Below are 25,292 nucleotides of genomic sequence, written 5' to 3'. Positions count from 1 at the left end.
CTCGTCGACACTGGTGCAGAAGTTAGCGTTCTTCCAGCAAATCCCGACGACAGACTTCGCGAGTCTGTTTCAAGTTTACAGGCGGCAAACGGAAAACCGATCGCTACTTACGGTAAAAGGTACGTCTACCTGAACGTGGGTTTACGCAAACCCATACACTGGATTTTCGTTGTTGCAGACGTCTCTATGCCAATCATTGGTATAGACCTGTTACAACACCACAATCTACTCATCGACACACGCTCACGAAGGTTAATAGACGGAGACACTAAGTTATCCGTTTGCGTAACTCCTTGTTCTGGTTGCAGGTTATCCCCAGTCACGATTAAGCACACCATAGACCCCTCGTACCAATCAGTACTCGACAAATACCCCGGGATATACCAATCGCAATCGAAATTACCTTGTGTAACCAGCAATGTTACACATCACATTTCGACTACAGGACCACCTGTATTTTCGAAAGCTCGAAGACTCGCTCCCGAGAAGCTTAGGTTAGCTAAAAACGAATTCGACCACATGATGGACCTAGGGATAATTCGACCATCGAATAGTCCATGGGCATCCCCATTGCACATGGTCCCTAAAAAGGACAGCAATGATTGGCGGCCAACTGGTGATTATCGGCGTCTGAATGCAAAAACCATTCCCGATCGTTACCCGCTGCCTCATATTCACGATTTGACAGCTACCTTGAAAGGTACAACTGTCTTTTCGAAAATCGACTTGGTTAAAGCTTATAACCAAATACCGATGGCACCTGACGACATTCCTAAAACCGCCATCATCACTCCTTTCGGTCTTTACGAATTCTTGCGAATGCCTTTTGGTTTAAAAAAACGCGGCTCAAACCTTCCAAAGGTTTATAGACGACGTCTTCCGAGGTCTCAACTTCGTACATGCGTATGTTGATGACTGTCTAATAGCAAGTCCGGACGGAGAATCACATCTCAAGCATCTGGACATTGTTTTCGATCGACTCCAAAGGCATGGCATTACTGTCAACATTCAGAAATGCCAAATCGGAACTAACTGCTTAGACTTCTTAGGACACACTATTGATGCCCAAGGCATCCGACCCCTTAGGAGCAAAGTGGCGGCCATTCTGGATTACCCAGAACCGACCACGATCAAGCGGTTACGAACTTTTAACGGACTCGTAAGTTTCTATAGACGGTTCATACCTAAATGCGCGTCCCTTATGAAACCGTTAACCGATCAGCTTCGTGGAAATGCGAAATCAATTAGTTTAGACGACATAGCCCGTAAAGCATTCTCCACAGTTAAGGAACACATCGCTAAAGCAACCCTGCTTGCTCATCAGGACACTCAAGCGCCCATTAGTATCGCAGTAGACGCATCCGACTCAGCAATCGGAGGAGTCTTACAACAATGGGTTAACAACTCGTGGCAACCTTTAGGATTTTTCTCGAGACGGTTGCTAGACGCGGAATCTTGGTACAGCACGTTCGGTAGGGAACTCCTAGCTATGTATTGTGCTGTACGGCATTTCCAACATTCCATCGAAGGAAGAGAATTCACGCTTTTTACCGATCACAAACCTCTTACCTTCTCTTTAAATTCATCTTCAGACAAGTACTCACCGCGAGAGTCTCGACAACTCGACTACATTTCGCAGTTTACTTCAGACATACAACATATTTCTGGAGCAAACAATGTAGTCGCAGACGCCTTGTTTCGAATTAGCTCCTTGAACAGTTTCCAAGGAATCGACCTTCTTAAACTCGCTCAGCTTCAAAAAGAAGACATTGATCTTCAGCATGAGTTATCCTCGACAACTCTTAAACTAAGTGTTAGGCAGATGGAAACAGGTAAGGAAACCTTACTCTGTGACACATCTACAGGTAGGGATCGTCCAATTGTACCAAAACATTATCGCCGCAACGTCTTCAATACGTTGCACAATCTTTCTCATCCAGGTGCTCGTGCAACAATCGAACTTATAGCCGAACGCTTTTGTTGGCCTGGCATGAATAAAGACGTGAGGGAGTGGGCACGCTCCTGTGTAAGCTGTCAGAAATCTAAGGTCGTAAGACACAACAAATGTCCCTTAGGCTCTTTCAAAACCCCTGACGCTCGTTTCGACCACGTCCATATAGATTTGGTAGGACCCTTACCCGACTCAAACGGATACTCATATCTCCTAACATGCGTAGACCGTTTCACTCGATGGCCAGAAGCAGTACCAATTAAGGACATTACTGCTGAAACCGTGGCCCGTGCTTTCGTCGAACGATGGGTAGCAAATTTCGGCTGCCCTTCCACAATCACTACAGACCGCGGACGCCATTTCGAGTCTGGACTTTTCCGTTGTCTGACCTCACTATTAGGAATCACGCGTTTCCGAACGACCGCCTACCACCCACAAGCAAACGGGTTGGTAGAACGTTTTCATCGACAACTAAAAGCTTCATTATCAGCTTCAAACGTTTCACAGTGGACAGACGCTCTTCCACTCGTCTTGCTAGGTATCCGCAATGCAGTGAAAGCTGACATTGGATACACGGCATCTCAACTCGTTTACGGAACGACACTCCGACTCCCAGGAGAATTCGTGGATCCTTCAGCTTCTTCATTGAACATGGATCTAAACTCTTACACGAGTAGGCTTACAAACGCTATGCGTTCAGTTAAACCTGCTCACACTCGACCCGAATTACGACATAGTACACACGTTTTCGTTCGTCGAGACTCACATCGACGACCCCTCGAATCAGCATACGAAGGACCCTTCAAAGTTCTTCAACGCGAACTTAAGTACTATGTAGTCGATAAGAACGGTACGAAAGATAGCATCAGTATCGATCGACTCAAAGCTGCGTACCTAGAAGGAAACCCTAGCTACGTCGATTTTCCTTCGGTACAATCGTACGACACAGCTACTACACTCGCAGTACCCTACACGACAACCGACACACAACTTGATACTTCGTCAACGTCGATAGAAAAACCTAAAACAACGCGTTCTGGAAGACGAGTAAGATTTCCAGAACATCTTAACGAATATTGCTTGTAGGACATAAGCTTTATCTTGAATTACCCTTTCAAAGTTTATTATAAATTTTTTTTTAATATGCTCATTTTTTTATTTATATAAAAAAAAAACAATAAAAAACAAAACATTTTTTTGAGCGTATATATATATATATATTTATATATTGAAAAAAACCAAAAGAAAACCTTTTTTTCCGATCGCTTTTACGCTGTTTGTAAGTGTATCAGTTTATTTTTTTCCGCTCATCTTGTGTCCTTACGCAAGTACGAGTGTATTTTCGACATGCACTCACACGTTTTATTTTTCCTCTTTTCCAGGACGGCTGGAAAAGAACGACGAAGTTTCGCAAGGAACCGAAATTTTCATTGTACTATATTTCTTTATTGCTACGTTGTACATTTTGGTCCCTTAGCTTAAGGAAAGACGACCAGACGCTGCTAAACGAAGCAAGCTATCAGAAGAGTGTTTGCCAACGACAAACTCGTTGGGTTTAAACTTCTGGCTGGTCACGTCTTAGGGGCATCACTACCTCACTAGGGGGGGAGTGATCTGTAGCTGTAAATAATTCCCCAAAATCAATAGCTCATTAAGTGTTCGACATTGGATGCTGACCACGTTGTTTAAGTGGACTTGTTTAGCTGAAGGCTTTCGGTCATGCATCCGCACCAGATCACGTTTCAACACGGCGTGGGACACAGCTCCTACGTTTCATTAGCCAGCTTATAGAAAAGGTCCTCGATATATTGGTAACGAATCAAATATATCTTTCCTGCCTCTTCTCGTCTGACTTCTGATTTCTATCTGACTGGGAACGATCAAATTTAGAAGGTGCTACTGGTAACTAGTTGTAAAACTAGAACATCCGTTGCATCGTCAATAGTATAAAGACAGGTTGAACGACAGTTTCACGACAAATTTTTCGTTACTGGATTCTGAAATCGACTGGAAGTGAAAAATCAAACCTGTTTAAGCATCTTAACACCGTGTAGTTTGCTCAAATGGTTCAAATGGTTGCGAACGGAATAGAAGAAGCTTTCGCTTAACGGGCTTCCGTTTCTAGTAGCAGTGGATCACAAATACCTCCAGGCAGGACCTGGGTATATTAACAGTAATAGAGGAAAAAAAGAATTTGGTAGGTCATAATAATATGTTATCCTTAGTCCTTAAGAATAAGTCAAGTTTCCTCATAAAGGACTCCTGGGAAATCGCTTGGACTAGCTCAGTAGGCAGCGAATTCCAGCATTTGACAACTTTTACGGAGTAGAAGTTGTGTCTACAGTCTGTTCTGCTATGTTGGGTCTCCAGTTTCTGGGTGTTACCTCTTAGATTAGTGTTGTGACTAACCTTGAGATGTTTAAGGGGATGACCAGAAGTGTTAAGGATACTGTAAGTCATAAGGTCACCTCTAAGACGCCTTTACTCTAACGGGTAAAGGTTAAGTTTTTGGAGGCGCTCTTCATATGGTTTGAATTTGAGCCCCCGAACTGATTTTGTGGCTCGACGTAGGAGACTACAATTTCCCAAGATTTTCCTACGAGCTCTTATTACTTCAGATTTATTTGCCTCACTTGAATATAAATTTTGAGGTAGTCTAAGCATTTTTTTAAACTGAGACCACTATAACAACACGCAAATTGCTTAATAACCTTATTTCAGCAGTTTGACGTATTCATGTGGGGGACGTTTTTGAGAGTAGTGATGGTTTCTTCCGTAGCCTGCATAACACCACTAATCACTTCCAGAAAACCGAAAACTCAGTCACATGGTTCAGATTGCATTCAGCAAATGCTAGTACACAAAATAATGGTTATTGGGAGTTGTGTTGACATTACCAATGAAACTAAAGGGCTAGAACGAACACAAACAAAAATGGCAACAGTGGAAAGTGGACACAAATACATTCTAACACGGAGTATTACAGTTTATTGATCGAAAAAGAGATAGTAAACCTAAAAACGAATCGAAATTACGAAATGACAATGATTAGGATGAAGGATCTATTTTTCTGACGTTCGTAAAATAAAATTCTGCAACATAATCAGCTTATCACATTCATCCGTGGTAGAAAACGATGAAGAATTTAACCCGGCCCATACAAACATTACAAATGTAGTAAGAAGGAGCCATTTCAGGTCATTTTAAACAACAGTAACTACGACGAAACTGCAATTTCAATGAAGCTCAACATAAAATGTAACTCAGCATCTCAATCCATCCACCAGCGCATGGACTTGACAGGTTGTCAAGACGACTGACAGGGGAAAAGTGTTGTACCCACATTCATAAATCCCGTGAAAATGGTTAAAATGAAACTGTTTGAAAATGTTTTGTCATAGTTTGTAAACTTCCACAAAAATGTCGTGTTTATACAGGCACCATATCGCTCAACGAATTTTGTTTCACCTGATATCCATTATTCCTGTACACTATCCGCATGTTATACTGGCTACCGTTAACTTAATGTAATTGTTCACGCACACATCTCCTTCCAACTTTTTGGGCTGTCGCTTTCAAACTATTAACATATTTAAGCCCATGTTCTACAACATATAACTTCGCCTATAGTTCTTCTAGGGCTACTGCCGGACCCAAATCCACACAAAGGAGATGGTTTGAGCTTGAGGTCAACAGCCCCATCCCGGAGAAAACAAACATGCTGAAAAACACGCTAACCAGAATCAACAAATTAAACCATTTAAATCCTGTCCTCCGAGTTCAAGGATCATCATTCAGAAAAATTATGACGCCTCGTGGTGAAAGCCGAGATTCTTCGGAAGTCACTTGACCGATGAGCAACAATTAACATAAGTACATGGAATGTTCAGACAATATGAAATACTGGGGAGACCAGTCAAATAGCAACGGAAATGAGGAGATGCAACTCGATGATGCTCGGAATTATTGAAACATATTGGATAAAGCTACAAGGCAAAGGTCGTATGCGGGAGAGATGTAGCTAAACTCTGATCACAAAGAGGAAAATGGTCCACGCACTCAAGGAGTTGCTCTGATGCCATCCAAAGAAGCATGTAAAGCACCATATGATGAGACGATGAAACTGGTAAGGAAATGTAGTTAACCAAAGACCAGTCAGGGACAGTAAAGACAAGACAATCACCGATATTCAAGAATTGAGGAAAAGATAGGTACAAAACCTTGAGGAACTCTTGAATAAACCAGCTCCATTGAATCTATCGGACATCGGAGCAGCACCAACAGACCTTCCTATAGGTGTCACTCCACCAACGACTGATGAAGTGAAGATGGATATCAGACAAATCAATAACAGGAAAGCAGCAGGACCGGACAGTATACCGACTGAAGCACTGAAGTCAGACACAGAAGTAACTGCAGGTATGCCTCACATTGTATTCAGGAAGATTTGGAGGGAAGAACTAGTGCCGATAGGCTGGAAAGGACACCTCATCAAGATACCAAAGAAAGAAGATCCGAGCAAGCGTGAGAACTACAGAGATATCACATTACAGTCAGTATCATGAAGTTTCAACATAGTGTTGCTGAACCAGACGAAAGATTCAGTGGACGTTCAACTTTGAGATCAACAGACTGGATTCCGTAAGAACAGATCGTGCACAGACCAAATAGCAACAGTGCGGATCATCGTTGAACAATCAATTGAATGAAACTCGTCCTTTATACATCGACGTTCTTGATTATGAGAAGGCATTTGATAGTGTGGGTGGGAGAAAATTATGGAACCTTCTTCAACACTATGGTGTACCTGAGAAGATCATCAACACCATCCGGAATTCAAACGACGGACTAAACTGCAAAGTCGTGCATGGAGGATAGCTGACAGACGCACTTCAAGTGAGGATCGGAGTCAGACAAGACTGCTTACCTCCTCTTCCTCTTTCTTCTGGTGGCCGACTGGATTATGAAGACCTCGACATGGAAAGAGAAGCATGGAAGCATGGACAGGTCGTATGCAACTAGACGATGTGGACTTCGCAGATGAACCAGCTCTTCCATCCTATACACACGAGCAAATGCAGATGAAGACAGCCAGTGTAGTATAAGCCTTTACATCCTTGGTCCTCAACATACACAGAGGAAAAAGCACGATCCTAAAATACAACATGGAGAACAACAACCAATCCACCCACACTTGTTGGGAAAACCCTGGAAGGGGTGGAAACGTTGACGCATCTCGTCAGCATAATCGATGAACAAGAAAGATCCGATGCAGACTTAAATGAAAGGATTGGCAAAGTAGGGATAGCATTCGCGTTGTTAAAAACATTTAGAGCTCAAAACAGCTGTCAGCCAATATCAAAGTTGGAATCCTCAATACGAACAACAAGACAGTTCTACTGTACTGAGCTGAAACTTGGAGAACTACTACAGCCATAATCGAAAAGTACGAATATTTAACGAACAGTTGTGTACGCAAGATACTCAATGTCCGTTGACTGGATACCATCAGCAATAGCCTACTGTTGAAAAGAACGAACCAGATTCCAGATGAAGAAGTAATTAGGCAAACACGCTGGATGTGGATAGGACAAACATTGTGGAAATCATCAAACTGCATCACGAAGCAAGCGCTTACCTGGAGTCCTGAAGGAAAACAGAAAGAGAAAGGCCAAGGAACACATTTTCCGGGAACTGTAGGCAAACATGTAAAGGATGAATATCAACTGGAAACAACTGGAAGGGATCGTCCAAGCAGAGTTGGATGAAGAATGCTGGTGGGCAGCCTCTGCTTCTTCGTCAGGGTTAACAGGTGTAATTAAATAAGTCTACAACATATTCTGACAATTACACAAGCACTTTGGATGTATATTTGACATTCCTTTGAATTATTTTTAAAACACTATCATAGTTACAGATGTGTGTTTGAAAATATGAAGACACGCCCTGCTGGCAATTGCAAATAACCCATATATTTTTTATGTATTAGTATTTTTGTTATATTAATTAGTTCTATTTATACGTTTTGGGGTATTAGTTAAGATGTTTTTTTATCTTTATTAGTCTTCCACTGTCTCCAAAATAAGTAACTTTGTAAATCCTTGATAACAATGCTGACCTGGCTGGCTTTTTGGGTACACTCCCGGCTGAAGATACCCTATCAACTATCCGCACCAGATCATGTTTGTCTGCAGATTGCTGCACAACTAAGACAAACAGTCAGTTTAGATTGTACCTACCCAATTCAAATGTATGTTTTTGCATCTTTCTATTGTCCACTTCAGGTTTCAACAGCTTCGTGATTATTTCATAGTAAGAGAAGGTGCTAGTTACTGAGCTTCCATGATTCCTTCATTACTGAGTTGAACACGGTATGGTACAAGAAATTATATACTGTGGGCCATTCCGTCATTTTAAAGTTTCACAAATGTACTTCTTATATGTTGTGACACATTTTTCTGTTCTCGGATGTTTTTGAATTAGTTCTCTTTTCGTACCTGTGGTTATCCACCGTTCTATTGACAAAAGAAACCAGACTAGTAGTGAACAGGCCCTAATTTTTTAATCTTGGAAGGTGGGTGGGGCGCGAGGTTACCTTTTCAATCGCACAATGCTTTTTTGCATTCAATATAAAACAATAAGAAGTATAATTCCTATACGAAATAAGGAAATGAATGAATACTTGAGCTTTACTGTCCTGACATTTACTTAGATGTTTCAGTTCGACTCTTAACCAGTCAGCCTAAGTTGTTACACTGTCACTCTACCCTTTCAGTCTCAATAAATATTGTTCCTAAACATTCAAAGTTTGTAATCAAAACAACATCTCGTACCATACTTAAATAAATTAACTTTTCAGGTTCATTTTATTTTTACCACGTACAAATGACCCATACAAATAACAATAATAGTAACAGTCTGTTACATGAGGCATGCCAGTTTACAGGCAAATCAAATTGTTACAGAAGATACAGTTTTCACTGTAGTGGGTTACTCAGTTAAGGTTGATATTTTATAAGGTACATTGGTCATAGAATTATGAGGAATGAGATTTCTTACATATGAATGTAAATAATATCAGTAAAACCCGTATTCTCAATATGACAGTCAGCAGTCTTCGTGGAGGTCGAGTTGCAATTGATGATCGAGAATAAATCTAAATTTGAAAGCTTCTAGAAACCGTGACCTTGTATCCCTCTGGAACATCTGAAGCATTAATGATGGCACAAGACGATGTCACCTGTTCTATATGTGTTTTCGATTGCACATTTCAAAGGGGCTGAAAAGGAGCGAGAGAAAAAGAAACGACGGGAAGCAGAATAGAGAATGCTCATGTTTGTTAAAGTTGAGTCATTTAGGAAGGAGTAGTTAAGGTATGATTCCTTAGTCTAATTCTCTTTTATTAAGGTACTTTTCAAGCAAGAGCATTCTAATAGGTTGAAGAAAATAATCTCAATAAGGTATGAGCCAAATCTCACTATTTTGGGGAACATTGGATAAATTTTAGGGTTTTCTCCAAGGTCATAAGAAATATTATAGTTTTTTCCCAAGCTTTGGAGAAAACCCTGAAATGCTATAATATTCTGGAAGAATATTGGGGAAACCCGAAATTTCTGCGAATATATATATGATTGTCCTTTACAACTAATTGAGACTTTCATGGCATCATTTTGAACTATTACTGCACGGACTCTTATTCTACTATCAAATTTTACTACATTAAAGACTCGTTTTCTGGTTTATTTATTATTTTTCTTTTTTCTTCACTTGGCAATGCGTAGATCGTCGCTTATTCTTATTCTGTTTTCAAGTTTCTTTCCCTCATTTTCCCTTGTTTTTTCATTTTCCTTATTGAGAAACAACTCGATATTCTTCTCAATTCCACAAAACCTGCACCAATATGGTAAATATTGTGCTGACACTATCAAAACTTTTGTACTACCGAATTTCTGAAGAAACTCAAAATGGCTTCTTCACAACATTTATGTACTAATGCCGTTTTGATTTGATGACACTGAAGTCTAGTTCTGTTGGACAGAAGCGGATTTCGCAAGCATGACCGACGCACGTACGCAGCTCCCCCAAGCGTTAATTGTGTAAGATACTTATTAGGACCGTACACAAAAGCCCCTATATGTACATACTATATTAATTTATTCTTCATGATTTCTTCAGACGTGCAGTTCTCTAATTTTTAGATCCCATTTGAAATGTTACTACTTATATTTCATCATAAATTTCCCTCTTCTTACATGGTCACTGAATCTCGCCGCTTTTTCTAAACCACAACTGCGTCATTCCAATTGTTATTTGGTTAAGCAGGCTTACAAACTATTTCACTCAACTTTTTCGATAATGTTGCTTGAGTTTACTGGGATCGTTCATTTTCGATCGTAAATGGATGCATTCTTCCTGAACTGGAAGTGCTTAACTTAGTCAGAAGTTTCATAATCCTCGCTCAATATTCAGAAACAAAGAATATTTGGGCAAACAGCTGTTTTCAACAACTTCATCATCAGGCTGTATGGTTATAGGTCAATAATTATTGTGATATTTTACAAAGGCCATGACGATGCGTGCGCTAATGGATTTGAAAATTTTATGCGTTGAAAATGATGGGCGTTTGCATTTGTTATGATATAAACATTTTAAAATTGTATTACTTGTAAATTAAAAAGGTCGTTCAAAAAAGGTCGGAATGGCTTGTGGTAGAGCGTCAAGGAGAATTTTTCTTGTTAATCGAGGTAATAATGATAGCATCGTGTGGATATAATACGCAATAAGTGGGATTCTATCAAGGTTATCACGGTAAGAAAGAGTCCATATGAATTGGATAAGATGAGCGTGTAGACTAAGAGAGGTATAAACACGAAAGAAATTGGGGGGGAATAAGAGGTTGACAATACCCAGTCCAGGTATTTGGTGATCCAGTTGTTGACCACACTAAATGTAAAGGCTGGATATACCATTTTCATCAAACAACATTGTCAAAGGCATCAGTGCATACCTTAGTGTCATAACAAGCAATCCGTGGTACCCTTCATTGACATTTTAACAGAATCAAATGTTATCTTTCAAAAATTGATCTATCCAGAAAGATTAGAATGACATTTCTATATAAACAAAAATATTTAATTCCTGTATTTGATAATCATCTTATGTTCTTTGTAATTTAGATTTGACTACTAATTGAACAACTGTTGGCTGGATAGCTGTGTGGTATTATTTTTTCAGGTAATAACATATATTTAAATTTATAAGGAAACTCAGAACCATCATTTATCCGATCACTTTGTTGCGTGAACTATGTAACGCTAATAATGCCATCTAATGTTAATATTTGAACACATAGACATCTCAACCTACGGATCAGGGGCGTGCGATTCCCGTCATGTCTGCGTTTCGCAACGGCAGAAAATCAGGAACAGGAGGTGGAGAAACCATGTACCTACGATCCTGTTTGGCAGCATATCAACTGCGCATCCAAGAGTTTTTAAATCTTGATGAATCTGTATAGTGCTTTGTAAGATTGTCTATTTCGAGTCATCTACAGGAAGCTCATTGTTGACAACCAGTACGACAATCGTATCCTGGAGAGATTGCCCCTCCCTATTCGTCTCGGACACACTCATATCCTGATCCTAGGAGACTTCAATCTTCCTAAAGTAAACTTCGCTGAACACACGTACATTGGAGGTAGCAACTCAAAAGAGAAATAGTCAGAGGAATTCACGCTTAGAATGAACATTTACAGACAGAGAATTCCTAATTGGCAATCTCTCAATCCTAGAAAATCTGGGCAAAAGTGATCATACCGAAGTGGCTTTCAAATTTATAAACAAGATTGAGATAAGCACATCTCGTTAACATGTCCTGGAAATTCAAACGGCTGGGTAAGTCAGCCTTACAGATCAGATCACAACAGGTGAACTAAGAAGTTCACCCTCAACTCAATGTGGACGCTCATTGAGATAAATTATCGAACACGATCTAATGTGCTTAAAAGCAGTTAGCCAGCAAACAGTCATCAAAAATTGCTAACAACATACAGTCATAAAGAATCGCGCTCTTCGAATATTAATCTGTAAAAGGCGCTTCTGTGAGGAATTGAAACGATTTGCTGATAATAGCACATATAGGTAGTTCAAACAAGCAAGGAAACAATGAACAAAGGTCATAAGAGGAGATCGATTCCAGTATCAGATAAGGCTGACCAATAGATTTATCCCCGATCCGAAAAGCTTATTCTGTCATACAGCCTCACTTCAACAAGCTAAAACTGGAGCTTCCCAATTGTTAGGCCTTAATGGCTCAACCAACAACGACGACGACGCTGTCTACCAATCTTAAAAGGAAGTCGACGCACAGAACCTACAAGCCATCTGTTGGTAGTAGTTCTCTTAATACCCTCAAAAATTATGGAGTCCCTGACGTGTGATGGTCTATGTGACTACTTACTATCTATGAACATCTTATCACTCCAATAGCACCATTATAGGAGGGGTAACTCCCGTATAACCGACCTACCAACCGTGCTGAATAAGTGGATAATCATCGTCGACCGCAAGAGGGAGGTCGGTGTCATATACATTGCCTTCTCAATCATATGTCTTACCAGTTAGCTCTTACGGTTAGGTATCAATTCACCATTAATTGATTGTTTTACTTCATATCTAAATAGTCAGCGTTTCAGTGTCAGGATAAACTTCACTTTTTCTCAGGCTACAGAATATCCCAGTGTGGTCTTTCGGGGTTCAGTTCTGGGATCTCTCCTTTTCTTAATTCATATAAATGACCATCTTCGACAAGAATCGTCTGATTCATTACTTCCCACTGATGATGTGAAACCCTGGGCAGAAGTTTGTAACCAAGATGATAGGCCGGCATTTCAGCAGGATCTGACTAGATTTCATAGTTCGACTGGTAAAAACGGACCTACCTTTACCACTTAAATCTGTATAGTAGTCCACCTGAGACGCGTTGCAGACTACGCAGGCAACTTATGTAACTCCACTCTAGAGGTATCCGAAGTCGGAAAAGATCTAAGAGTGTTGGTACCCTGTGGTCTGAAGTCTTACCTTGACTTTCGGGCAAACCTTGCACCGGTGACATTGAAGCGCATTTTCGGCCAGTTCGGCGGTAGAGCTTTCCACTTAATCTTCATCTGTCCTGTTCGACCCCTTCTGGAGTATGGAAACACAGTGTTTCCCTTCCCGCTTCAAAGGGGATAAGCATACATTGGAACGTATGCAAAAACAAGCCACGAAATCAGTTTGTGGACTCAAGTTCTAGCCCTATGAAGAGCGTCCAAAATCACTGAATCTCCATCTATCGGAGTAGGAGCGTTTTAGAGGTAACTCTCCAATGATTTAGAGCATCATAATCAGATGCGTCCCACTAAATACATACTTAAGTTCAATTCAGATAAAAACATTAGGGATAATATCCAGAAATTAGTAACAGAACATAGAAGGACGGATTGTACATACAACTTCCACTGATTACGGAGAGTCAAATTCTGGAACCCACTGCCGTGTTAGCCGGTCCAAGGGACTTCCCAGGAGTCCTTTATGAGGAAACTTGACATATTCTTAAGGACTAAGAACAGTACCTCACTATAATTTACTAATATTTTTCTGTTTCATCATTAAATATATCTAAGTTCCTACTTACAGGCATCGGTGATCCACTGCCACCAGATGCGGAATCCTCTATTATCGTTAATATACCTAGGTTCCTGCCTGGAGGTATTGGTGATCCACTGCTACTAGAAACGGAAGTTTCTCCTATTTCGTTCTCAACCATTTGAACCATTTGAGAAAGCTTCTTCCATTCCGTCCAGAATCATTCGAACTATTTGAACGCACCAGTAATTTTGCCGCTGTTTGACCTTGATGTGCGCAGTGTACTCCGATGCATTGGATGCCTTCTGAAGAATTCTTGAGATCCATATGTCGCTCTTGTTTTTAGTGTGGTACGTACGATTCATTTCATGCATTGGCAGTCGGTAATATAGATACAGTTTGTAGTAATCTTATCTGTACGGTTGCTGAGGTTACAAGTTTTTGAGACAGGGTACGACAACATATTCTTTTTTGCCGATAAGTACTTAGTTTGTTTAATGTTTCTAAACTATGCGACCGTTTCTGTGGAACTTGGTGTTCTATGGTTGAGATAAATATAAGATTTTATTTATTATCGGCTGATGATTTTTTGAGTGTCTCAACCGGTCGAGACAGTCTGAATTATTTCTGTCGGTGAATGAGTTAAGATAGAATAACCATGAATCGGTCTGTGGTATGCTGCAACCGTGTACTCATAAGGACACTAAGTCCTTAAGGTAGATCATGTCATTACATCAGAGAATTTTCAGGGCTCCCTAGTGCAAATTTCTAACGTTATTGAAGTGACACTCCCAGTTACCGATTAACTAATACTTTAGTAAACACAGTCTTCCATCCTTGCTCGTAGTGTAATGCTTGATGTAATTGCTTGCATTACCGTCAGGATTTAAAACTACTCGGCAACAGGCAGAAGTTACTAGACAGTCATAAAACTAGTGGCTACACGGTTTATACTTAAAATTAGAGGGATATTAGCACGAAAAAATGTCGATAGACTTCGTTGTTTCATACCACCCATATTTCGTTCACTCAACCCCTAAGGCTTACACTGTTGGTACAAACCTACGAAGCAAAGAAGAAAAACAAAAGCGAACTTCAGGGAAAATTCTTCGAGAGATCGATACGAATGTACTCAATAATTCGTCAAATCGTCACCTTTTTTCCCAGACCGAAATAAATACTGCAAATGGATAAACTAAAACGGGTTGGGTGTCATTACCTATCATTTTTGGCAGAGAAGTTTTGGAATGAGTGATCACCTAGATGGTTCTGTCAACTTGGATCTCGCAGAAATGCAATGTGGATACAGATGGGTTGAATATCCCGAATTTGAACTGTTCGACACTCCCACTTCTTCAGTTGTCAAGTATGTTATCGATTCAAATGTGTATAAATAAGCTCAACCAAAATAGAGTCGTTTTCATAAACCGGTGCTTCGACACCTAATAACAATGCAATCTAGAACGAGTAAGTTTAGTTTGAGGTTGAATTCAGTTTTACAGACTATCAAGGATAACGTGACTAAGCTGTCTTAGGATGTGGTCGAATTGTCTACAGTTTGTGCCGGACGTCGAAAATACATTATTGACCTTTTCGTCATTAAGATGAACGTTGAGTTTCCTTGCTGTGACTTTTTTAGGTTCAGTAAGACGCAGACGTACAAGTGCTCGTACTAGAGTATGATTCAAGTCTAAACATTTTCTCCAGAATGAGTGCCAGTCTTTTATCGAACCTCTCCAACGATGGTTGGCAGCAATGTGGTCCATCATTCAGTCGATTGTGAGAGTCGCCACTCCAGGTGATGTTCTACCTTACGCATAAAGTTAGTGCCTGCTAGAAATAGATGGTCCCCATTATCTGTTCGTTAAACCGCGATACCGTATGATCCACCTAAGTGCCTTTCGGTTTGGTTTAGTTTGCCTACTTGAGGATTAAAATCACCTCCCACTATTACTACATCATGACGTTCAGCTTTTTGAAAGAGGTTGGATAGTTTCCTACGAAGATCCTCCTTAACTCCATCCGAACTGCAATCAATGGGAGTGTAGGCAAAGGCAATGGCGTGTCCCTATATTTTCGATTACTTACTGTCGCTCACAGGTGACTGCCTATTGGAATCCAGCCTAACAGACCCTGTTCTGTTTTTGGACTTGGTACTGTACCTACAGCAGCGAGACCATGAAAAGTGGCAATGTGGTCTCCAGATACGCAAAGAGTAAATCGTGCAGGTCCTTTATATTGACGTGGTGAGGTCATATGAATGATTGTACTTGGATCCTGTATGCGCGTTTTAGAGACGCAGCATACATCGATGGCACGGGATTCTAAAGTCTTATTTAACGAAATCTGTTTCCTATCAGACGAGTTCCAAGTACTCAAAGCTTCAATATGTAGTTTAGAGGGTAGTTTCAGGAGACTCAAATCATTATGATTGTTGGCGACCGGTGATAAAGGTATGCGAGAAGGGTTGGTCGTAAAGATGGAGGAATTATTAAGAGATGAGGGAGGGATTTTGTCGTGGACCAGATGACCTCGGGCGCTGATAGAGGAACAAGGGCGGTTATTACTTCTCGGCTGTCCACACCGTGAAAAGATATTCCTTGTTGTGGGACCTGAAAACAAAGCTGGGTTAGTGGTGATCTTAGTGACCTGGGAGTGTGTCCACAGATTACAGGGGACAATTGCTTAAGGTTGGTCACACACTTAATATTCTGATATTATCGACAACTTTGTGTAGAATTTGTCGATAAATCGTCCTCATATAAACTGCTATTTTTATGTTGGGTGCGCAGATAGTTCGGTTGTTTTTGGGAATTAAAGGGGAGCTCCTGAAATATTTGGATGGTACTAAAGTAATTCGTTGAGTTTTTCAAAATGTTGATTATTTTACGTGTTTATTCTTGATAAAAGTGGACAAATCGGTGTTAATTTTGAGGGATGTAAAAGTGTTAGTTACGACACACTTATCGTCAGTGGGGAAATTTTGGAGAAAATCCTCATTATTTACCCCGGGCTGCGGAAGTGATAATTTGATGCATTGTCGCGTATATTCACACCGACTTATCTTAGGGACTCTCTCCAAAGTTCGCCTTTATTTCCTTTTTTTGTTTGCTTTTTGTTGTTAGAGCTGTACATATTATATTACCCCTAAAGAGGACTTTTTCCCATGTGATTCGTCGAGCTGTAATAAAACAAGTAGATTAGATAATAGTTTAACTTACCAAAATACTTTTGTTTGTTCTACAAAAAGACTTTCTGATTTCATCTGGTTCGGGAATATGAAGCAGTGGACACTGTCATTTGTATCGTCCGTATCTTTTGATACCATCAACCTACATTAGTGAAATAGTGCTAGTGCGTCACTTTATCAGCCACAGACAAGTTTCCAGACAGATTCTAGTTACTTTAGAGGTAATTTTAGTCCCCACAGAATAGCTGCTTAATAAAACAGTTTTTAGACTTCTGCATGCTCAATAATTCGGACTCGTTATCAGTTAAGTACTTCATAGTCACTTAGAATTCAAGCTTATCTGGCGCCTTGTCAGGTACATACTTTTCTCAAAGACGTTTTTCGATATTTGCGCTTATATACATAAAGTCAGACATTGTTTTAATTAATAGTCAAGCAATGGAAGAGGAGAATGAAACAGATTTTCAGGAGGCTAATATACTTAACTCATCTCTCTGACTTTTTATTTGGTTTGATATTCGTTTATACTGAGTGTTTTTAATATAAAAATTTTGGTGAATTTTCCTCTTTTTAATTATGACAAGACTAATTTATTTTTTCCAGATTTTTTAATTGAAATATGAGCAAAGATCATAAGCCACGCGTTCGCAAACGAGCAACACATATTGTAACTGATTCGAGACCACGGTATAATTACGGAAGTGAGAAACCACTGTTTGTTTATTCATGTATCTGTGGTCAAATGTCCCTGATAATTGACTGTCTAGTAGAGAAACTACCAAAGCGTCCTAGAGATGATGCTAGAGTTATTGATGGGTCCAAACGTGCTCATAAAACAACAGCTACGGCTGTTAATCCACTCACTCCAATTTATATACGTTGGCCAAATGGAATAGAGAAGCAGTTTCGCAGGTACTGCAAAAGCTGTGGATTACCAATCTTTTATCGTCACAGTGCAGAAAATTCAACGGTAATTTTCGATGAATATAAAATATTTTCACGGTTCAAATTAGGAAATTATCTTAGCTAGACAAACTACCATTGAAAACTTAAAATCATTAGGGAACAGTTTTGTCCTTGTGTGGGACTCCTCAAAAGTGTGCACCGACGACTCCGCACGCGGGAATTGGACCAAGATCCTTCGACCTCCAGACCACTAAGTGGGCATCTAACGGTGTTGATGTATAACTTCAATCAATCCACAACATTTCACGATCATCTTCCATTGTCTTCGATGAGCAACTGCCTCACACGCGACACGGTTTAGCTCCACTGGTCACGGCCTTTCACCAGGACTCCAGAAGTTCCCGCGTACAGGATCGTTGGTGCTCACTCCTGAGGAGTCCCACACTGGGACGAAATGGATGTTTAGTGCTTACAGGCTTTCAATCGTGATCTAGCTAAGAGCAGTTCGTGGTTCAAACTCAAATTCGATCTCTACAAGTCCTTTATAGTAAATCGAAAGTATATCATCTTGGATAAAGATTATGTATCAAAGTCTTGTATAAACCCTTCATAGACTACAATGGTTTATCGGAGTGATAGATAACCATCATGAAAAACTTACATCCCATCTAAAGTTTTGAAATCATCAGACTTTCTTTATAGATCAAAACTGAAGTGAATAGACCTGGTTAGGTACCCTGTACCATGAGATCCAAATATATTTGTCATCAAAGTGTTCAGTGATTGTGAGGAAGTGGAACACTAGCAGGCGAAGCTGACAAGCCAGATGCTAATACACTTGCTTTCCGTTATGTTTTTAAAGATATACTACCAATTAACCAAACTTTTTAAAAATTCTTTAATTGCTAACTGGATTCATTATCTGAAGAGTTAAGACATTCTTATTCTTGTAGCATGAGATCACTAATAAATTACGCATATCTACGTAGAACTCATCTTCGAACACACGAATCTGTAATCGCTTACCGAGTCGCACTGATAGGAAAATGATAATACGGGTTCCATTTTATTTGTCTTTGACAAAAATTAACCCTTGATTTCTGGTAAAGTTTTAATAACATGTGTAGTTCTCTACAGTTCCTGCACGTTTTTTAAACAAAGTGCAAAGTTTTGTTCCTCCCCATAATCAACTGATTGATTTGTCTGGTTTGAGTACCCGTCTCTGAACCACACATTTGGTTTAACTAAACCAGAGCAGTTGAACCAGTATTGTAATCTGTAACCTATTGATTAAAAGTTCTTTAGCCATTAGGGGACCGTTTTTATACATCATGATCGAGACCTTTCTGCGAACCCGGAAAATCATGTTTTTGTAGTTTTAAACCTATGTCATTCAACTCACATTAAGGTATAATTTGTTTTATGAATTAATGTGTTATTTTTCATGATTTCAACTATGAAAATACTGAAATCTCCACAAAACCCCTTCTGATTATTTTTCATTATTATTAAAGCCATTTCACTTTAACGTATATAATTACCGTCAGTCATATTTACATTATAGTTTATGGATAGTTGACATACAAACATGATAACAGGTATTACTGGTGGTATTAAATACTTTATGATCTATAGGTATAATAAGTAGCTAATTTTTTATCAATCCTTTGATTCTAAAATTAATTTCTCTGACAATGCATACATTTTTATGTGATGGTGGACAATTCTATCTGACTTTCCGAATTTCAAGTAGGTGAAGTGGCCTAAAACGTCGTAACCCAAAGGTTATTAGATAACTCCATAAACTACTGAATCATACTTGCATTTATCATGTTACTATTCAAATAAAGAAAGCTCAATCATCCACTGTCTTATGATCATGACTAATCACGTGGTATACGTTTTTTCACTTAACTAGACTGAATTTATTATGAAGAATGCATTAAAACTTCAAGATGATCAAGCTGCATTATCTGCATCTATGTTATGTCCGAAACGACCAACTGCTGCGAAGCATATTGATGAAAGCTCTGCTAATGCCAGATTACTTGAAGCATTAGCTGCTGAGGCGGCTGCCTTACAGCAAAGTGAAGCATCGAATAACGCCCCATTGCGCCGAAGTGTTCAACAACAAGAAACTACTCAAGGCATTGATACCGCTGTCACTGTTTCTACTATTGAAGATGAAGAAGAGGAAGCCGAAGCAAAAGAAATAGCAGATTCGTATGCAGCCAATGCTCGTGTCATTGAACAAGAAATGATTCGACGTGGTATCATAAAACGCCGTTTGGTTGATGAGGTAAATAGATTTACGCAGTCATTTACCATTTTCCGATGGGTAGTTTATTGTACTGTTGAAAGTCTATTAATGGATATTTAATATTTAACTTAATATTTTTTCCCAAGAGAATTAAACAAATAATCTTAAAAGTACTATTCATCATTAACTACTTAAAAGTCAAGTTCATATTTTGAAATTCCTAACTAGTCGAGGTTCCAGTCAAAATAGTACTTGATGCAATCTAGATGGATTCCAAATTGTATATTATGAATCCTCATTTCCAAAAGTTGTATACAATCAACGTTTTTGCCATGTATGATTGTCAGAGAGGTTTAATATCACAATATTTATGGGTCCTCACCTGCTCTGCAAATGTTTTTTATGTTCAAAAGTTGGAATTATTCACTACCGTTTGATAACAACTGATAATACTTTTTTAAGTAAATTAATGTTGATTTCACTGTTGTGTCATTGATTTAACATCAAGGAACATCTTTATGATTTGAATACTTCTATAGAAGATATAGAACAGGACACCTAGTTAGAATCCCGCTTCACTTATCATGTTCAAAAGTTGTAAAGATACAATTTTCAAGTTTATGATTCTTAAAGTCACAGCATACTTGCCATTAAGACGGTCATATAATAATGGCAGTATATTATCTGCATTTCAGATAATTAGCTACTTTAGTTATCTTAAAGCCCTTCATTTGGTTTGTCAACCTGTTTAATGAATTCTTATTGTACATTATTATTGACAATAATAATATATAAGTTCAAAATAATTATCAGGAAACTTATTACAGTTCGATGTGAACTCATCAATTCTATGTTTATTTAACAGGCCAATGAAGAGGCTCAACAAAGGCGAATTCGAGGGACGTTAATTGAAAAGCAATAATTCCAACAAAGAACAAAAAATCACTACGAATCTATGGTTGTTTTTTATTTCTGTAAATAAAAAGATATGTTATGTTGTGGTTTTCTTTAGTTTCAGAACCAAATTAATTCTAAATAACTACGATCTTTTTCAATTCATTAATGCTGATTAGAAAAAGTGTATTTTCCCAGTCAAGTCATTTGTTCTCAGTGAAAATTTATCTATCGAGTCAATCAGAAATGTATGTTGTATGACTATGATTTTGCGTCATTTCTGTATATTAGATTGGTGTTATCTGTGCAGAAGCAAACGCTACCTGACAACAGAAAAACTGTCCACAAGTAGTATCTTTTAATATGAAGTTCTTTGTATGATTGTTAATGTCTCCCGTATTACGACCCAGCTATTCCCACTGCTTAGTATCTTTTGGACACTACTTCACTCGACAAGCCTCCAAATGAGAACACAGTTGAACAGAAACGCAACCATATTCCAAATAGAAAGAGTTGGATGAAAGTAGGAATCACAATAAGAACGTAAGTACATTTATAATTTTGTACAAGAAGATTCTGCAGTTTTCTCCAAGTACCCGCTAGCTATGATTTAATAAGAAATGGCCATTCGTCGCGTTCCAACATGATTCTGCACGGAACATAGTTTAATTTAATCTATATCCCTCTGACACCTCCCATTCGGGCAGATTCGTAGGATCTGGTGTCAGAGTCCATATGAAACTGCATGACTGGTCTGGGCTTCCGATTTGGCCACTTTTTATTTAGTAATGAAGTGGTATCACTTTGCACAGAGACTGGTCTATCCTTTTTCTGGGGTTTTTATTTGAAAGATGTCCAGCAGAACATCAAAAGGTGTTCTATGTCAAATCTAGTTGCTGGCGATCGGAGTTGCTTTTAGTTAGCATGACGCACTCAAACTTCTAAGCCAACCGACACCTCGTAAACCACACCTCCTTTTGCACTATCCGACCAGCTATCCATGTAAGATTTTTGGCACGATAATCCATAGCAAATATTTTTTGACCCACAGTGAACAATCGCTTTTGTACCCTATGACGTCGATGGAGTTTCTTCTCCATTTTAATTATTGAAGAACACTTTTAAATGTATCAACAAAGCTTCCGACTTTTCCATTGGATTGGCTATGGAATGAAGGTGTTCGGACCTAATTGATCCCAGTCTGCCGAAAAAATTCTGAGACAATAGCAGATGTAAACTGTGTTCCATTGTCGCCAATTGTTAGTTCTAGGACTCCGAAGCGACTGAATGGTTGAAGTAGTTTTCTGACTACGCAGTTTACAGTTGGCTGTCCTATGAGAGAAATTTCTGACCACTTGCTGTATGCATCAACTACTAATAGGTAAGTTTGTCCATGAAGTGGACCAGCAAAGTCTAATTGTATGCACCGTGACTGCGGTGTCTTTGTTGTTAATGCGCATTTTGTATATGAACGGGATAGCTGCTCCAATTGGGTGGTTTAATGAGGCCAATATACATAACTTCGTGCCAGCGCTTTCATGCGATTTATTTTAGGATGTCCTGTGTACAACTGTTCAAGCACTGGTAGCTGCAACTTCTTTGGTATCGCGACACGTTCTGTAAACAGAAGGCAGTCGTCAATGATTGGTAGTGTGCGCTGAAGTTCTGTGGAGCTGATCTTGGAGGGCCAATCTTCTAGGTAGTACTTTTTAACTTCTTGTAGGATTGGGTCTCGAAGAGTTTCTTTGACTATCTGATGACACTATCGTATTTCGAGTGGCCTCTGCTACCAAACACCTTATTTCTGGATCTACTGCTATGGAGGCAAATATCATGTCCTCCGGTCCGGGGTGTTGAATTTTAATCAACCGAGAGAGAGAGCTAGGTTGACCGATAGTATTTGTTGACTGATTACTTACTTACGCCTGTTACCCCTCGTGGAGGAGCATAGGCCGCCCACCGGCAATTTGTCGACTGATACTTGACATCAAAGTCATAACTCAGGAGAATTGTCTCCCAGCGCTGTAATCTGTTAGCCTTATGAACAGCGGTTTTTTTATGACCAGAAATTGCAATTAAAAGTTTGTGGTCTGTCAGTAGAGTAGACGTACTGCCGTAGAGAATTTTCTGGAGTCTCCCAACAGCGAAAATGATTGCAAAGGCTTTCTTTTCAATCTGGCTGTAATTCCGTTCGGCTGAGGTGGGTGATCTAGCAGTATAACCAATCGTCCTTTGTGATTTGTCTTTAAACACGTGGGATATCGCTGCTTCAACCCTATGACTAGAGGCATCAGACTCAACAACAATCCACAAGCTTGGGTCGAAGTGTGTTAAAAGAAATTTCGAGCTGAGCATTAATTTGACTTTGTCAATAGATGCCTGACATTCTGATGACCACTGCCAAAGTTTGTCTTTTTACTAACTAATTCAGGGAGAAATGTACTGTAATGACTAATTAGTCCGAAGAAGGATCTTAATGAAGGGACATCAGCTGGTACAGGCATCTTGTGAATGGCTTCAGTGTTGGCTGGGTCTGGCCGGCGACCACTCTTATCTAAGTTGAAAGCAAGTTATTTGATCGTATGCATGAGGAAGATACACTTTTCTTCACGAAGTTAGGAACCATACTCCATCACTCGGTTAAGAACTTGATGTGTCGATCAGAAAGTTCTATCAGTTAAACCTTTAACTATGAGATGATGTAGATAAGCTGCTGTTCGAGGTGTACTTTTTAGCATCGTATCCATTTACTGAAAGATGGCAGGTGCAGTCTTGATACCAAATGATAGGCTTGTATATTGAAATAACCCTCGATGAATGTTCATAGTGATAAGCTCTCTACCATCATCTGTTTCCACTTGCAGGTAGGCATCGAAGTATATTTTCGCAAAACGTGTTCCACCATTAAGCTTAGCAACAGGTCTTCAGGAACTAGTAACGTATAGTAATATACATCCAAGGCAGCGTTTAAAGCGGTTGGGAAATTGGTACATATGCGTATAATTCCATTGGCCCTATTAATCACAATGATCGGTGCGGCCTATGCAGAATAGTTGACTAGTTGGATTACACCAGCTTTGTGCAAACGATTCAGTTCCTGATCGACTAGTTCAAGAGCAGCATATTGTACTGGACATTTCGGATAAAAAGTAGGTTTAGCATCTGTCTTCACAATCCAGAAAACAAAAAAAAACTAGCCGATCAGCTTATATATTTTAAACTCATAATTCACTTGATGAATAGTGATTTAAAGTATCAGACTACAACAGACCACAAATAAATCAAAATACATACATAACCAGAGTATTTTTGATATAAATCTGATTAATATATCAATGGTAAATTAAATATGATTAATAAATAAAGAATAGATATAGCTTGGAGTTAAGTCTATATAAAAGTGCCGTGGATCAACTGTTTGTTATTATTTTGAGATTGTAGTATGCTTTTACTCGAAAATGTGAATAAATGGGCATCTGATAGATAGAGTTCGGCTAATACTAAGGCTTCTGAAAGACATGTTTACAATCCAATTAATATTATTATTACTAGGTGCTTGGAGGTAATTGTCAGAACACCCTGAACCTAAATATTATCCAAAAAAGGCGTACCGGCAGTCGTGATGAAACTGATGTTTTCTGGTGGCTTGGAACCTGGGTTACTCAGTTTCACAGTATGAGATATTACCACTGGGCTTTTGTAGTTGTGAGTGACTTCATATAGGACCGAAATTTCTAGATTAATTGGTTCCTGAGCATTGATGATTATCCCAAGGACTTCATCCAACCTCTTAACATCAAAACACAGTGCACCCGATGTCAAGTCACTAAGACTAGTTGCCACAGTGTAACGTGATAACATTTGAATATTTCTTAACAACGTACTTTAATAAAATACCTTTAAATGAGAAATTAAAGTGATTTCACTTTTAGATTTAAAAATGTCTAGACTTCCCTAGAAACCAATTATATAGTTTGTGAAGATCATAGGTTTTCATTGACATTTTAAGCAAAGGTGATTATGTTTCAAATTAACACGATTAATTTCTTCTCTGCAACATTTTTATTTTTCCATCAATCAAGTATACACTTTTAATTGTATCTAATCAGTTAATGTAAGACATCAAGTACTGAAATTATTGAACAAATACAGTAAAGCAATAAACCGAAAAGAAAATGTAAATTTACTTCGTAAAATAAAACTGTAAGTGTATAGTGATGATGAGTCATAAATAATGTTATAAAGAAGGAAATGGTTTTTCAGAGTTATCTGCTGTTCAGAGTTTACACTTGCGTTGAACATTGTACTTCGATAATAATAATACAAAAGTTCAAACTACTTTATATAGATTCAGTAAGCATTAGAGACTGACCAGTTGCAGTCCTAACATATCGATGGGAAGATTCAAACAAACAATACTAAATGAATTTAAACTTCACCCCATCGCACAAGCTAGTGGCTGTCAGT

The 25,292-nt window shown here is 39.0% G+C and overlaps 1 protein-coding gene across 1 annotated transcript; it reads left to right on the top strand.

The window, feature by feature from the left end:
• Window positions 1-14,783: 14,783 nt before the first annotated feature.
• Window positions 14,784-20,927, top strand: Smp_007380 (hypothetical protein). The gene is made up of 4 exons (XM_018793982.1): window positions 14,784-14,941; window positions 17,369-17,735; window positions 19,590-19,970; window positions 20,797-20,927. Exons 2-4 carry the CDS (start codon window positions 17,385-17,387, stop codon window positions 20,851-20,853), a joined length of 789 nt encoding a protein of 262 aa, XP_018648440.1. The 5' UTR covers window positions 14,784-14,941; window positions 17,369-17,384; the 3' UTR covers window positions 20,854-20,927.
• Window positions 20,928-25,292: the final 4,365 nt, after the last annotated feature.

The sequence above is a fragment of the Schistosoma mansoni genome, chromosome 1 (genome assembly GCF_000237925.1).
Source record: "Schistosoma mansoni strain Puerto Rico chromosome 1, complete genome".
Lineage (NCBI taxonomy): Eukaryota > Metazoa > Platyhelminthes > Trematoda > Strigeidida > Schistosomatidae > Schistosoma > Schistosoma mansoni.
Note: the sequence above shows the minus strand (reverse complement) of the source record. Positions and strands in the feature narration are given on the sequence as shown.